This window comes from Salvelinus namaycush, chromosome 7, assembly GCF_016432855.1.
Source record: "Salvelinus namaycush isolate Seneca chromosome 7, SaNama_1.0, whole genome shotgun sequence".
Classification (NCBI taxonomy): domain Eukaryota; kingdom Metazoa; phylum Chordata; class Actinopteri; order Salmoniformes; family Salmonidae; genus Salvelinus; species Salvelinus namaycush.
Genome location: NC_052313.1, coordinates 10,343,076 through 10,356,828, shown reverse-complemented (window position 1 = coordinate 10,356,828; position 13,753 = coordinate 10,343,076). Strand labels below are relative to the sequence as shown.

Sequence of the window (13,753 nt, the reverse complement as noted above, 5' to 3'; positions counted from 1 at the left end):
ACATGTCATGGAAAGAGCAGGTGTTCCTAATGTTTTGTCCACTCAGCGTAGAACAGATAAAACAATACTTGAAACATAGATATAGATAAGAGAATGAATCTGATAGAATGACAATGAAGTGGTAAACAGAGACAAACATCCTTCCTACTTTATGTGTGTGTGTGTGTGTGTGTGTGTGTGTGTGTGTGTGTGTGTGTGTGTATATATATATATATAAACACTCCTTGGTTCAGACTCCTCGCATTCCTGACCCCCCTGAGTACCGTTACCTGCTACCCTACTGACAAGACCCCACACGCCAGTCAGAGAGAGAGATAGAGAGATAGAGAAGGGGCTATGAGGCCTACAAAACAACACTCTTCTAGTGAAAAGCTAGATAACACGGAAACAAACAGGCCAACATCTTCACACCAACCACCTATCTCTGTCTGTCAGACTCCCTGTACAGCCGACTGAGGCTGTAATCCCACAAGCTAGCTCACAACAAGTGCATCAGGGCGGTTTGATGCGAAAATCAAGTCATTGGCAGATAAAGAGTTAACTGCAACCACATGAACTGATACCTGTTCTATAACCAAAATATATGTTTTTCTAACTCAAGGTGTCATGTCGTAGCTGACACCCCATTCTTTCTGCGAAAATCTTGTCATCTTAATTCTGAGTAGATATTTAACCGTTTTTGGAAAACTTGGTCACATTAAAAACTCTGGGTGATTTTACAATCATTCTGTTACCAAACTTTATATCTGCACTGTTCGAGTATATTTGTTTTTTTGTAAAACTTTGTGGAAATTGTTAAATGTAGTCTTTCTGCATAGAGTTATATGGCTTGTTTAACGTTGCAATCAATGTGTTTTGTTTGGCATACATTTTAAAGTGAGGAATAGAAGTCTCAGCGTCATTCCGTTACTGTGGAATTGCCTTACCCTTAATGTATATTGAATAGGTATGAAATACTAGCTCACAAGTGCCTGGGTTTAGGGGCTATGCCAGGGGTTGTTTCTGGACTGTGCCCTGAAGTAAAAAAATGTCTAAATAAAACTCATCAACTCTCTCCCCTCATTGGCAACTCGTTACAGTTCAAGGGAAGGTGACAGAGCCGACCTGCCTGTTTTTGGTTGATCAGAGCTCATGTCGGAGGAGTCAGGCACGCTCCTGTCTGATAGGTTGAGTGTGTGGTGAGGGGTGTGTCTTACCTTGTAGACCTGACCGTAGGTTCCATTTCCCACCAACTCCACTAGTTCAAATATACCAGCTGGGTCCTGGAGAGAGAAATAGAAATAGGGAGAGAGACAGAAAGTAGAAATAGGGAGAGAGAAAGAGAGAGCAAGAAAAATGGAGAGAGCGAGAGATAGAGAGCGAGAAATGGAGAGAGCGAGAGAGAGAAAATAAAAATAGGGAGAGAGAAAGAGTGAGAGAGCGAGAGAGAGAGAAATGGAGAGGGGGAAATAGAGAGAGGGAAGAAAGAGAGAGAGGGGAGAAAGAGAGAGAGAGGAGAGCAAGAAAGAGAGGAGAGAAAGAGAGAGAGGGGAGAAAGAGAGAGAGGAGAGCAAGAGAGAGAGGGGAGAAAGAGAGAGCGGTTAGTCAAGCATTGAAAGTATTTTCTCAAGAATTCAGACCCTCTGGAATCTGATCCCCCCCACACACACAAGTGTGTACGAGCAAACACACAGTAGGACAGAGATCTATAGCGGTACACTGACTCCATAGAACGTGTGTGTGTGTGTGCGAGTGAGTGAGTGAGTGAGTGAGTAGGGAATACTGGAGTTGGAATCAGCCACATGCTTCCATAGGGTAATTGCAAAAAATCTAAGTTATTTTTTATTCAAGGTCGAACAGAAGCACTTTTAAACCTAGAACACTGCTCTAGAGACAAGCGGAGACCCACCACACACTCTCCCCTTCAACTAGCACCACCACTCACATCGATATATTTTAATGTGTGTGTGTGTGTGTGTGTGTGTGTGTGTGTGTGTGTGTGTGTGTGTGTGTGTGTGTGTGTGTGTGTGTGTGAGAGAGCGAGAAAGGGGGAAGCATTAGTCATGGGTTTGTGTACCTATGTCTGTGTAAATATCTATGAATATTGTGCTCATTTTCTTGTTTTATACCACTCAAGTTATGTTGTCTCGAAGTTGATGAATGTATTGACCCCCTCATTTATTGATCCCCTCAGCGCTCTCTCTCTCTCTGTGTGTGTAGGGCAGGGTGATATGGCCAAAATATCCTATCACGGTATTTATGAAGTTATTTGACTGTATTTAATGTTTTTGAATAATAAAAGTTGTACATTTGCTTTATGAGTAGTGAGTGATCCTAAGGTGCTTTATGGGTAGTGAGTGATCCTAAGGTGCTTTATGGGTAGTGAGTGATCCTAAGGTGCTTTATGAGTAGTGAGTGATCCTAAGGTGCTTTATGGGTAGAGAGTGATCCTAAGGTGCTTTATGGGTAGTGAGTGATCCTAAGGTGCTTTATGGGTAGTGAGTGATCCTAAGGTGCTTTATGGGTAGTGAGTGATCCTAAGGTGCTTTATGGGTAGTGAGTGATCCTAAGGTGCTTTATGGGTAGTGAGTGATCCTAAGGTGCTTTATGGGTAGTGAGTGATCCTAAGGTGCTTTATGGGTAGTGAGTGATCCTAAGGTGCTTTATGGGTAGTGAGTGATCCTAAGGTGCTTTATGGGTAGTGAGTGATCCTAAGGTGCTTTATGGGTAGTGAGTGATCCTAAGGTGCTTTATGGGTAGTGAGTGATCCTAAGGTGCTTTATGGGTAGTGAGTGATCCTAAGGTGCTTTATGAGTAGTGAGTGATCCTAAGGTGCTTTATGAGTAGTGAGTGATCCTAAGGTGCTTTATGGGTAGTGAGTGATCCTAGGGTGCTTTATGGGTAGTGAGTGATCCTAAGGTGCTTTATGGGTAGTGAGTGATCCTAAGGTGCTTTATGGGTAGTGAGTGATCCTAAGGTGCTTTATGGGTAGTGAGTGATCCTAAGGTGCTTTATGGGTAGAGAGTGATCCTAAGGTGCTTTATGAGTAGTGAGTGATCCTAAGGTGCTTTATGAGTAGTGAGTGATCCTAAGGTGCTTTATGGGTAGTGAGTGATCCTAAGGTGCTTTATGGGTAGTGAGTGATCCTAAGGTGCTTTATGAGTAGTGAGTGATCCTAAGGTGCTTTATGGGTAGTGAGTGATCCTAAGGTGCTTTATGGGTAGTGAGTGATCCTAAGGTGCTTTATGGGTAGTGAGTGATCCTAAGGTGCTTTATGGGTAGTGAGTGATCCTAAGGTGCTTTATGGGTAGTGAGTGATCCTAAGGTGCTTTATGGGTAGTGAGTGATCCTAAGGTGCTTTATGGGTAGTGAGTGATCCTAAGGTGCTTTATGGGTAGTGAGTGATCCTAAGGTGCTTTATGAGTAGTGAGTGATCCTAAGGTGCTTTATGGGTAGTGAGTGATCCTAAGGTGCTTTATGGGTAGTGAGTGATCCTAAGGTGCTTTATGAGTAGTGAGTGATCCTAAGGTGCTTTATGAGTAGTGAGTGATCCTAAGGTGCTTTATGGGTAGTGAGTGATCCTAAGGTGCTTTATGAGTAGTGAGTGATCCTAAGGTGCTTTATGAGTAGTGAGTGATCCTAAGGTGCTTTATGGGTAGTGAGTGATCCTAGGGTGCTTTATGGGTAGTGAGTGATCCTAAGGTGCTTTATGAGTAGTGAGTGATCCTAAGGTGCTTTATGGGTAGTGAGTGATCCTAAGGTGCTTTATGAGTAGTGAGTGATCCTAAGGTGCTTTATGGGTAGTGAGTGATCCCATGGTGGCAACACATCCATTTTAAGTGATTTCAATGAGTCTTTCTCCATTCTGATTGTTTCATACTGTTCAATTAGACTTCAACACAAAACAATTTCTGCATTTCCACCCTGCCACGTACGGCTGCACGATATGGATAAACAATCTAGGCCTTATTTTTAACCAAATGTTGCAATTGCGATTTTGACAGCAAAACTGTTGGAATCATGGAAATAGAATGATTATTCTAATTCTATAGTTAGGGGGCGGCAGGTAGCCTAGTGGTTAGTGTTGTGCCAGTAACCGAAAGGTTGCTAGTTCGAATCCCGAAGCTGACAAGGTAAAAATCTGTTGTTCTGCCCCTGAACAAGGCAGTTAACCCACTGCTCCTAGGCCGTCATTGTAAATAAGAATTTGTTCTTAACTGACTTGCTTAGTTAAATATAGGTTAAAAATATATATAATAGTGGGCACTTTGAATACAGTGTTGCATGAATTAAAATGCCAGGGAAGAGTTATTGTGACAGGGTAGGAACCAAATAAACTTTAGACGCTATAAACTTCAGCTACATTGAATGTTTTCTCTTAGCTACACTCCATGACCAAAATTATGTGGACACCTGCTCATCGAACATGTCATTCCAAAAACCATGGGCATTAATATGGAGTTGGTCCCCCCCTTTGCTGCTATAGCAGCCTCCTGGGAAGGCTTTCCACTAGATGTTAGAACATTGTTTCCATTCAGCCACAAGAGCATTAGTGAGGTCGGGCATGGATGTTGGGCGATTAGGCCTGGCTCGCAGTCGGCATTCCAATTCATCCCAAAGGTGTTCAATGGGGTTGAGGTCAGGGCTCTGTGCAAGCCAGTCAAGTTCTTCCACACCGATCATAACAAATAATTTCTGTATGGACCTCGCTTTGTGCATGGGGCATTGTCATGCTGAAACAGGAAAGGGCCTTCCCCAAACTGTTGCCACAAATTTGGAAGCACAGACTCGTCTAAAAAGTCATTGTATGCTGTAGTGTTAAGATTGGGGCCTAGCCCAAACCATGAAAAACAGCCCCAGACCATTTCATGAAGCTCCAGACGAACAGTTCTTGCGTTGACGTTGCTTCCAGGGGCAGTTTGGTACTCGGTAGTGAGTTACGTGCTTCAGCACTCGGTGGTCCCATTCTGTGAGCTTGTGTGGACTACCACTTCGCAGCTGAGCCGTTGTTGCTGCTAGACGTTCCCACTTTACAATTACAGCACTTACAGTTGACCAGGCAGTCAGCAGGGAAGACATTTGACGAACTGACTTGTTGGAAAGGTGGTATGAAGGTATGACGGTGCCACGTTGAAAGTCACTGAGCTCTTCAGTAAGGCCATTCAACTGCCAATGTTTGTCTATGGAGTTTGCATGGCTGTATGCTCAATTATATACCTGTAAGCAACAGGTGTGGCCGAAATAGCAGAATCCACTAATTTGAAGGGGTGTCCACACACTTTAGTGTACTTCATGTAGCTAACATATTCATGCATAATCCTCTTTGATTTAGAAGGTACTGTTGCACAAACAACATGCTGATTTAGTTCTACACCATCACTGATATTATCAGGCTGTATAGCTAATTACGTTTCATCTGACTCCCAACGCCCAACTTGCTAAGAAAAGACAACCTAGCTGTTTGCAGATGTAAGAAACAAACTAATTGTGTAATTATAGAACACTAATGGATTTATATTAAGACGCAAAGTGAAAACACCATCGTTGTCATTAGGGATACACAGTTTCTCGGTAAGCCGTATTTGCTCAAGAATGTGCTGGTTCTCATACCGCTGCTGCAATTTCAATGGCATTTGAGAACATGTTTGAAACTTGGAAAATCCCCAAGAACAAAGTACACACTGTGCTACGTGATAATGCACGTAACATGACAAAGGCTTTGGAAGAATGCGGAGTCACCAGTTTGCCGTGCATATCTGCCACAGTGGCAACAGGTAGGAAGTTAGTGGGTCATTTTAAAGACTCACAGCTAGCATACAGCTAGCAAACAGCTAGCATACAGCCGCTTGCAAGCAATAGAGGAGCAGCTTGGAGTGAAAACGAAAAGGCTTAAGCTAGACGTTTCCACCACATGGAACAGCACTTTTTACATGATGGAGAGCCTGCTGGAACAAAAATGAGTGCTTGGCGTGTACGCAGCCGACTACGAGTTACCTGTAACAATCAGTACAAACCAGTGGACTCTCATTGAAACCATGAACACACTCCTAGCTCCATTCGAACAACTGACTCGAGACATAAGCTCATCAACTGCGTCTGCAGCAGACGTGATACTCTCTGTCATGGCATTGAAACGCCTGCTCAACAGAACTGCTGACACAGACCGTGTGGTAAACTTGGAAAAGTACTCTACTAGAGGCTGTGAACAAGCGATTTGGTGGCATTCTCTCTGAGCTTCTTTACTGTGTCGCCACCATGTTCGATGCTAGGTACAAGGACCGCTACTTCGATGCAGACAAGAAACAGAGTTCACGTGAAATGTTAGTGTAACAGTATAGCTTCCGTCCCTCTCCGGGCTCGAACCAGGGACCCTCTGCACACATCAACGACTGTCTCCCACGAAGCATCGTTACCCATCGCTCCACAAAAGCCGTGCCCCTTGCAGAGCAAAGGGAACAACTATTTCAAGGTCTCAGAGCAAGTGACATCACCGACTGAAACACTATTAGCGCGCACCCTGCTAACTAGCTAGCCATTTCACACCGGTAACACTAGACACATCTGGACAAGATGGAAACGGACACAGTGACAGTACACACCGAGGAAGAGGACCCACGACAGAAGAGGCCACGGACAGACAGAGTTGAAACGTCATTGCTTGACATGTATGATGAAATCCTGGTTGAGAATGAAACGACTGAACAAATGAACAACGAAACAGCAAGTAAGTGGAAGAAATAGGTTTTGATTATGTTTTACTCATAACGAGATATATGTAAATGCCAGCAAAATAACTTTTTGATCAGTGTGTGTGTGTGTTTCAACTACTTAACTGTACAAGAATGCTTAAAAGTGCGCTTTAAAAAAATAAAAATTGGTTATCTGTATCCGTTTTTTTGGCAAGGAAAATATCGGATATCGGCCAAAAATGTCATATCAGTGCATCCCCGCAAGTGTCTCCTGGTCGAGGAAAAACAAATGAGCTCCTTGAGTGACAGGGGGCGGGGCCAGTTATGTGTGGAAAGCGGCATGGAGAGAGAGATGACTCAAGTAGCGAAAGTAAACTCTAAAAATGGACGTTACACACGGCTTATCACGTTTAACAAACCTTACATTCAAATACCTTTATAGAAGATAAAGTAAAACTCAAACTGGTCCGTGCATTAATACCGGTATAGCCCTAGCTGGGTTCCAGACCTGGTGGCCCACGGGCTGAATTTGGGCCATGGGTGTTTTTATTATTTATTTGGCCCCCAAGTTTTTGTTGAATTTCAATGTTGGACATTAAAAAAAAAACAGGAAATCAACTTCAGGTGATTTTTATTTTTCATCTTTTCGCAAGTATTCCCACGCATAATAGAGAGACGTAATCGTATACAAATGTAAGTAAGGTTTGAAATTATGTTTTAGTCAAATATCTGTTTGGGCTTCTTGCGGTCAATTTGTAGTCTACAAATTATTTGTAATTATGTCCCGCCAGCCCAAACATCCGCTCAAGAAAAATGGTCCCGCAGCTGTATCTAGTTGATGATCCCTGGTCACAACCGTAAGGCTCTCCAGAGGGTAGTGAGGTCTGCACAACGCATCACTGGGGGCAAACTACCTGCCCTCCAGGACACCTACACCACCCGATGTCACAGGAAGGCCAAAAAGATCATCAAGGACAACAACCACCCAAGCCACTGCCTGTTCACCCCACTATCATCCAGAAGGCGAGGTCAGTACAGGTGCATCAAAGCTGGGACCGAGAGACTGAAAAACAGCTTCTATCTCAAGGCCATCAGACTGTTAAACAGCCATCACTAACATTGAGTGGCTGCTGCCAACACACTGACTCATCTCTAGCCACTATAATAATAAAAAAATGGATGTAATAAATGTATCACTAGCCACTTTAAACAATGCCACTTTATATAATGTTTACATACCCTACATTACTCATCTCAAATGTATATACTGTACTCTATACCATCTACTGCATCTTGCCTATGCCGTTCGGCCATCGCTCATTCATATATTTTTATGTACATATTCTTATTCATTCCTTTACACTTGTGTGTATAAGGTAGTTGTGAAATTGTTAGGTTAGATATTACTGCACTGTCTGTCGGAATTAGAAGCACAAGCATTTCGCTACACTCGCATTAACATCTGCTAACCATGTGTATGTGACAAATACAATTTGATTAGGGGAAGTGAGGCCAGGGAAGACAGGAAAAGGAAATCCTCCACCGTGGGTAGTGTGCTGCTCCCCAGCTCTCTGCATCTAGGTGACCTAATTTCCAATCGCACCGCAGATCTGGACGAAAGCTCAAGAGGCCAGCAGTGTGGGTAATAACTGTCATACATCTATTAGAGAGAGAGAAGAGCTGAGAAGCGGCAAATTGTTTAACTCCATTTCTCGAGAGAGGATGAATGAGTCAACGTGATGTTGGACGTGCCAGATTTCTACAATCCAGATACCGCAAATGTGTATGTATGCGTGTTTACATAGTACGTGCATCATTCACAGCCATATGACAAGAATGTAATCTAACACACATACATACAGACACACACACACACAGTCGCTCCTGCCTGTCATGTTGGGGCTTGAGCCTGCTGCTGCTGGTAAGATCCTGTTGCGTAACGACCTGCCTGTAATGACTATGTAAGACTACAGAGGCTGTCAAAACACACAGCACAAAGAACAGTGGTCTTACATTTCCTTTGCTTGTGGGGGGGGGGGGGGGTGACAACTGTCTTAGAGCCCTCAAACTGAACTCGATCTCGAAGCCAATCCCACTGCTTTTCGTTGCTCCCGTCTAATCAGGGACCGATTTAGACCTGGGACACCAGGTGGGTGCAATTAATGATCAGGTGGAACAGAAAGGCAGCAGGCTCCGGAGCTCGTTGGGTATTCCTGTCCTAGAGGATGCCGTTGGGTATTCCTGTCCTAGAGGATGCAAACGCACACACATCAGAGTGCTACAAAAATCACACAACCAGTTTCTGCTGTTCTCTAATATAATTAAACTGTGTGTGATGCCGCGCGACAGATAGCTCAACATCTGCCACAAATACAGACAGAGGGGCCTATTAGACACAAACACAGACAGAAGGGCCTATTAGACACAAATACAGACAGAGGGGCCTATTACATCACGTTCCAATTGTTGCGAGAAAAAGGCTTTCTGAGGTTGTAACGCGCGTGGGAGGGAGCTGCCACCCCAGCATACATCAGTTGATCTAAATCAATGATCTGATCAGCGGATGCATGGCAGGTAACGACGGCTCGATGACGCCAAACACAACCACAACCACACAGTCGGCGCAAAGAGGCAGTCGTTAACGGGGGATGGGGCAAGTGCTCGAGAAAACGTCTCATTCATACAGTGCCCATTTTATCACACACACACGCGCGCTTTACCCGTAGTGCTGACAGGTCTATCTCATCCAGACTCCGGGCCGGGGAGTCGCTCGCCATGATTCTCTCTCAAAATGGAAGCTTCCTCTCCGCTCATTTACCGAGGAGAACCCCCCTCTCCCCTCCCTTATCCAGTTGTTAAAATCCCCCGTTAGATCCCTGTTTGGCGTCCGTTAATAATAGTCCATAAACAATGGATAATATAATCCGTTTTTCCGTTTAATCCCGGGGGAACGCGTCTCGAGACACCGAGGTGATCCAGGTCCTACATGCTGTAGTCGGTTGCACGGGCCCCCTCCACCGGAGGATGGTGAAAAAACACACTCTGCAAGAGAGCACAGCTGCATACACACTGTATACACACACACACACAGCGAGAGAATGCAAAGCGCCCCGGAACGGGGTAGTCTCGCGCTCACGGGATTGGCCTGGCTGCACGAGCAGCGGGCGGGTCTCCTGAAAACAGGGACGCCCACAATGTCACATGCACGCGTGTGTGGGACAGATATGAAAAAGCCCCCTCCTCCACATGAAAGGTTAATTGTATCTTCAGTCTAAAGTGCCATAAAACGGATAATTTCCTTAGTCTTCTTATCGCTTTGTGTCTCCTGCTGCATCTCCACACATGTAGCTTATATATATCATCATCAAGATCCTCATCATCATTAATATCATCCTCAGCAGTAACAGAATCACCACCTTCACCATCATCATCATCATCGCTCAACTTTTTAAAACTGTGTGTCTTGTATGCTGAAGACTATTCTCAATTCCTGACTGCAAAACTAATTCTAGTGAAGATTTGAGTGTGTGATATGCACATGACAAACTGGTGTTCACTGTTGTGCACCTTAACAAGGTCATACCAAGGACCATTTACCTATTTGATTTAGATATATATTTTTATAAGATAACAAATATTATTTGATGAAACAATGAATGTGGCCTTACTGCTAATAGCCCAGACGAACGCATTGACTAACAGATAAACACCATGGAACAACAGATAGTCCCCCCCCCCAAAAAAAGGATCAAAAGGCTGTTTGTTCTGAAGTGTCTGCCCTATATCTGAGAGACACAGGAAAGATCCGGAAACTGCCCCCCTCCTCTCCAACCGCTTAGAATGTTATGGGTTAAAGAGGGAGGAACACTGAAAGTCCGTTTTTAGTCATACACACACGAGGAGAGGGACATTTCTAGCATTCTAGAAGAGTGACTGTAACAGGAGTGTGTGTGTGTGTGTGAATAAGTCAACTACTACATTTTTACATTTGACATTTTAGTCATAACCATATATCACAGTAAGTACATTTTTCTTCAGTAAAGTAGCTATCAGCAAAGTCAGAGCTAGTAGGGGGGAAAGTCAAGTACGCTGCTAGGTCTCCTGTGATACAAGTCAGTATTCGACATCCATCCATGTCAGCTAGGTCTCCCGTGATACAAGTCAGTATTCGACATCCATCCATGTCAGCTAGGTCTCCCGTGATACAAGTCAGTATTCGACATCCATCCATGTCAGCTAGGTCTCCCGTGATACAAGTCAGTATTCGACATCCATCCATGTCAGCTAGGTCTCCCGTGATACAAGTCAGTATTCGACATCCATCCATGTCAGCTAGGTCTCCCGTGATACAAGTCAGTATTCGACATCCATCCATGTCAGCTAGGTCTCCTGTGATACAAGTCAGTATTCGACATCCATCCATGTCAGCTAGGTCTCCTGTGATACAAGTCAGTATTCGACATCCATCCATGTCAGCTAGGTCTCCCGTGATACAAGTCAATATTCGACATCCATCCATGTCAGCTAGGTCTCCCGTGATACAAGTCAGTATTCGACATCCATCCATGTCAGCTAGGTCTCCTGTGATACAAGTCAATATTCGACATCCATCCATGTCAGCTAGGTCTCCCGTGATACAAGTCAGTATTCGACATCCATCCATGTCAGCTAGGTCTCCTGTGATACAAGTCAGTATTCGACATCCATCCATGTCAGCTAGGTCTCCCGTGATACAAGTCAGTATTCGACATCCATCCATGTCAGCTAGGTCTCCTGTGATACAAGTCAGTATTCGACATCCATCCATGTCAGCTAGGTCTCCCGTGATACAAGTCAGTATTCGACATCCATCCATGTCAGCTAGGTCTCCCGTGATACAAGTCAGTATTCGACATCCATCCATGTCAGCTAGGTCTCCCGTGATACAAGTCAGTATTCGACATCCATCCATGTCAGCTAGGTCTCCCGTGATACAAGTCAGTATTCGACATCCATCCATGTCAGCTAGGTCTCCCGTGATACAAGTCAGTATTCGACATCCATCCATGTCAGCTAGGTCTCCCGTGATACAAGTCAGTATTCGACATCCATCCATGTCAGCTAGGTCTCCCGTGATACAAGTCAGTATTCGACATCCATCCATGTCAGCTAGGTCTCCCGTGATACAAGTCAGTATTCGACATCCATCCATGTCAGCTAGGTCTCCCGTGATACAAGTCAGTATTCGACATCCATCCATGTCAGCTAGGTCTCCCGTGATACAAGTCAGTATTCGACATCCATCCATGTCAGCTAGGTCTCCCGTGATACAAGTCAGTATTCGACATCCATCCATGTCAGCTAGGTCTCCCGTGATACAAGTCAGTATTCGACATCCATCCATGTCAGCTAGGTCTCCCGTGATACAAGTCAGTATTCGACATCCATCCATGTCAGCTAGGTCTCCCGTGATACAAGTCAGTATTCGACATCCATCCATGTCAGCTAGGTCTCCCGTGATACAAGTCAGTATTCGACATCCATCCATGTCAGCTAGGTCTCCCGTGATACAAGTCAGTATTCGACATCCATCCATGTCAGCTAGGTCTCCCGTGATACAAGTCAGTATTCGACATCCATCCATGTCAGCTAGGTCTCCCGTGATACAAGTCAGTATTCGACATCCATCCATGTCAGCTAGGTCTCCCGTGATACAAGTCAGTATTCGACATCCATCCATGTCAGCTAGGTCTCCCGTGATACAAGTCAGTATTCGACATCCATCCATGTCAGCTAGGTCTCCCGTGATACAAGTCAGTATTCGACATCCATCCATGTCAGCTAGGTCTCCCGTGATACAAGTCAGTATTCGACATCCATCCATGTCAGCTAGGTCTCCCGTGATACAAGTCAGTATTCGACATCCATCCATGTCAGCTAGGTCTCCCGTGATACAAGTCAGTATTCGACATCCATCCATGTCAGCTAGGTCTCCTGTGATACAAGTCAATATTCGACATCCATCCATGTCAGCTAGGTCTCCTGTGATACAAGTCAGTATTCGACATCCATCCATGTCAGCTAGGTCTCCCGTGATACAAGTCAATATTCGACATCCATCCATGTCAGCTAGGTCTCCCGTGATACAAGTCAGTATTCGACATCCATCCATGTCAGCTAGGTCTCCCGTGATACAAGTCAGTATTCGACATCCATCCATGTCAGCTAGGTCTCCCGTGATACAAGTCAGTATTCGACATCCATCCATGTCTGAGGACATCGCGAGATAACGTGGAAACCGGCCACTAGGAGCAACAGTGAGCGCTCTTATCTTCAAGTAGGTTTCGGTGTTGTGGATGGGCGTAAACATCTATCTCTGATTTCAAAGTTTGCAAGTTCGAATTCAGTAATAGAAAGTTGCTTTTGATATGTTGGTTTTAAGCCTATCCCAAACCAGACTTAATGCCTGAACTTAAACCTAACCTTAAACACACCAGAATTTGACATTTGAGAAACATGGATGAATGTCTGATTCTGACGTGACTGTGAGAGCTGGTAGGAAGTACTGGTGTTAGTTCACTGTGAACATCTGCAGTCCACACTGGTTGGGTATATGCGTCTGTGGGTCATGCATTTACACTAAGTGTACAAAACATTAGGAACACCCTCCTAATATTGACTTGCACCCACGTTTACCCTCAGAACAGCCTCAATTCGTCAGGACATAGACTACAAGGTGTCGAAAGCGTTCCACACGGATGCTGGCCCATGTTGAAAAATCCAGCAGCACTGCGGTTCTTGACACACTCAAACCGGTGCGCCTGGCACCTACTACCATAACCCGTTCAAAGGCACTTAAATATTTTGTCTTGCCTATTCACCCTCTGAATGGCACATACACAATCCGTATCTCAATTGTCTCAAGGCTTAAAAATCCTTCTTTAACCTGTCTCCTCCCCTTCATCTACACTGAATGATGTAGATTTAACAGGTGACATCAATAAGGGATCATAGCTCTCACCTGGATTCACCTGGTCAGTCTGTCATGGAAAGAGCAGGTGTTCCTAATGTTTTGTCCCCAGTCAGAGTTCTGTAATCCGGAGCAT

General features: G+C 44.6%; 1 protein-coding gene across 1 annotated transcript in view; it reads right to left on the bottom strand.

The window, feature by feature from the left end:
- LOC120050940 (traf2 and NCK-interacting protein kinase-like) overlaps window positions 1-9,737 on the bottom strand; it is a 72,836-nt gene extending 63,099 nt beyond the window's left edge. Inside the window, exons 1-2 of the mRNA XM_038997485.1 lie at window positions 9,389-9,737; window positions 1,197-1,262 (exon numbers count right to left, since the gene is read on the bottom strand). Coding sequence (XP_038853413.1) covers window positions 1,197-1,262; window positions 9,389-9,445 — 123 coding nt within the window. The 5' untranslated portion in view covers window positions 9,446-9,737. The remainder of the gene's footprint in view (window positions 1-1,196; window positions 1,263-9,388) is intronic.
- Window positions 9,738-13,753: the final 4,016 nt, after the last annotated feature.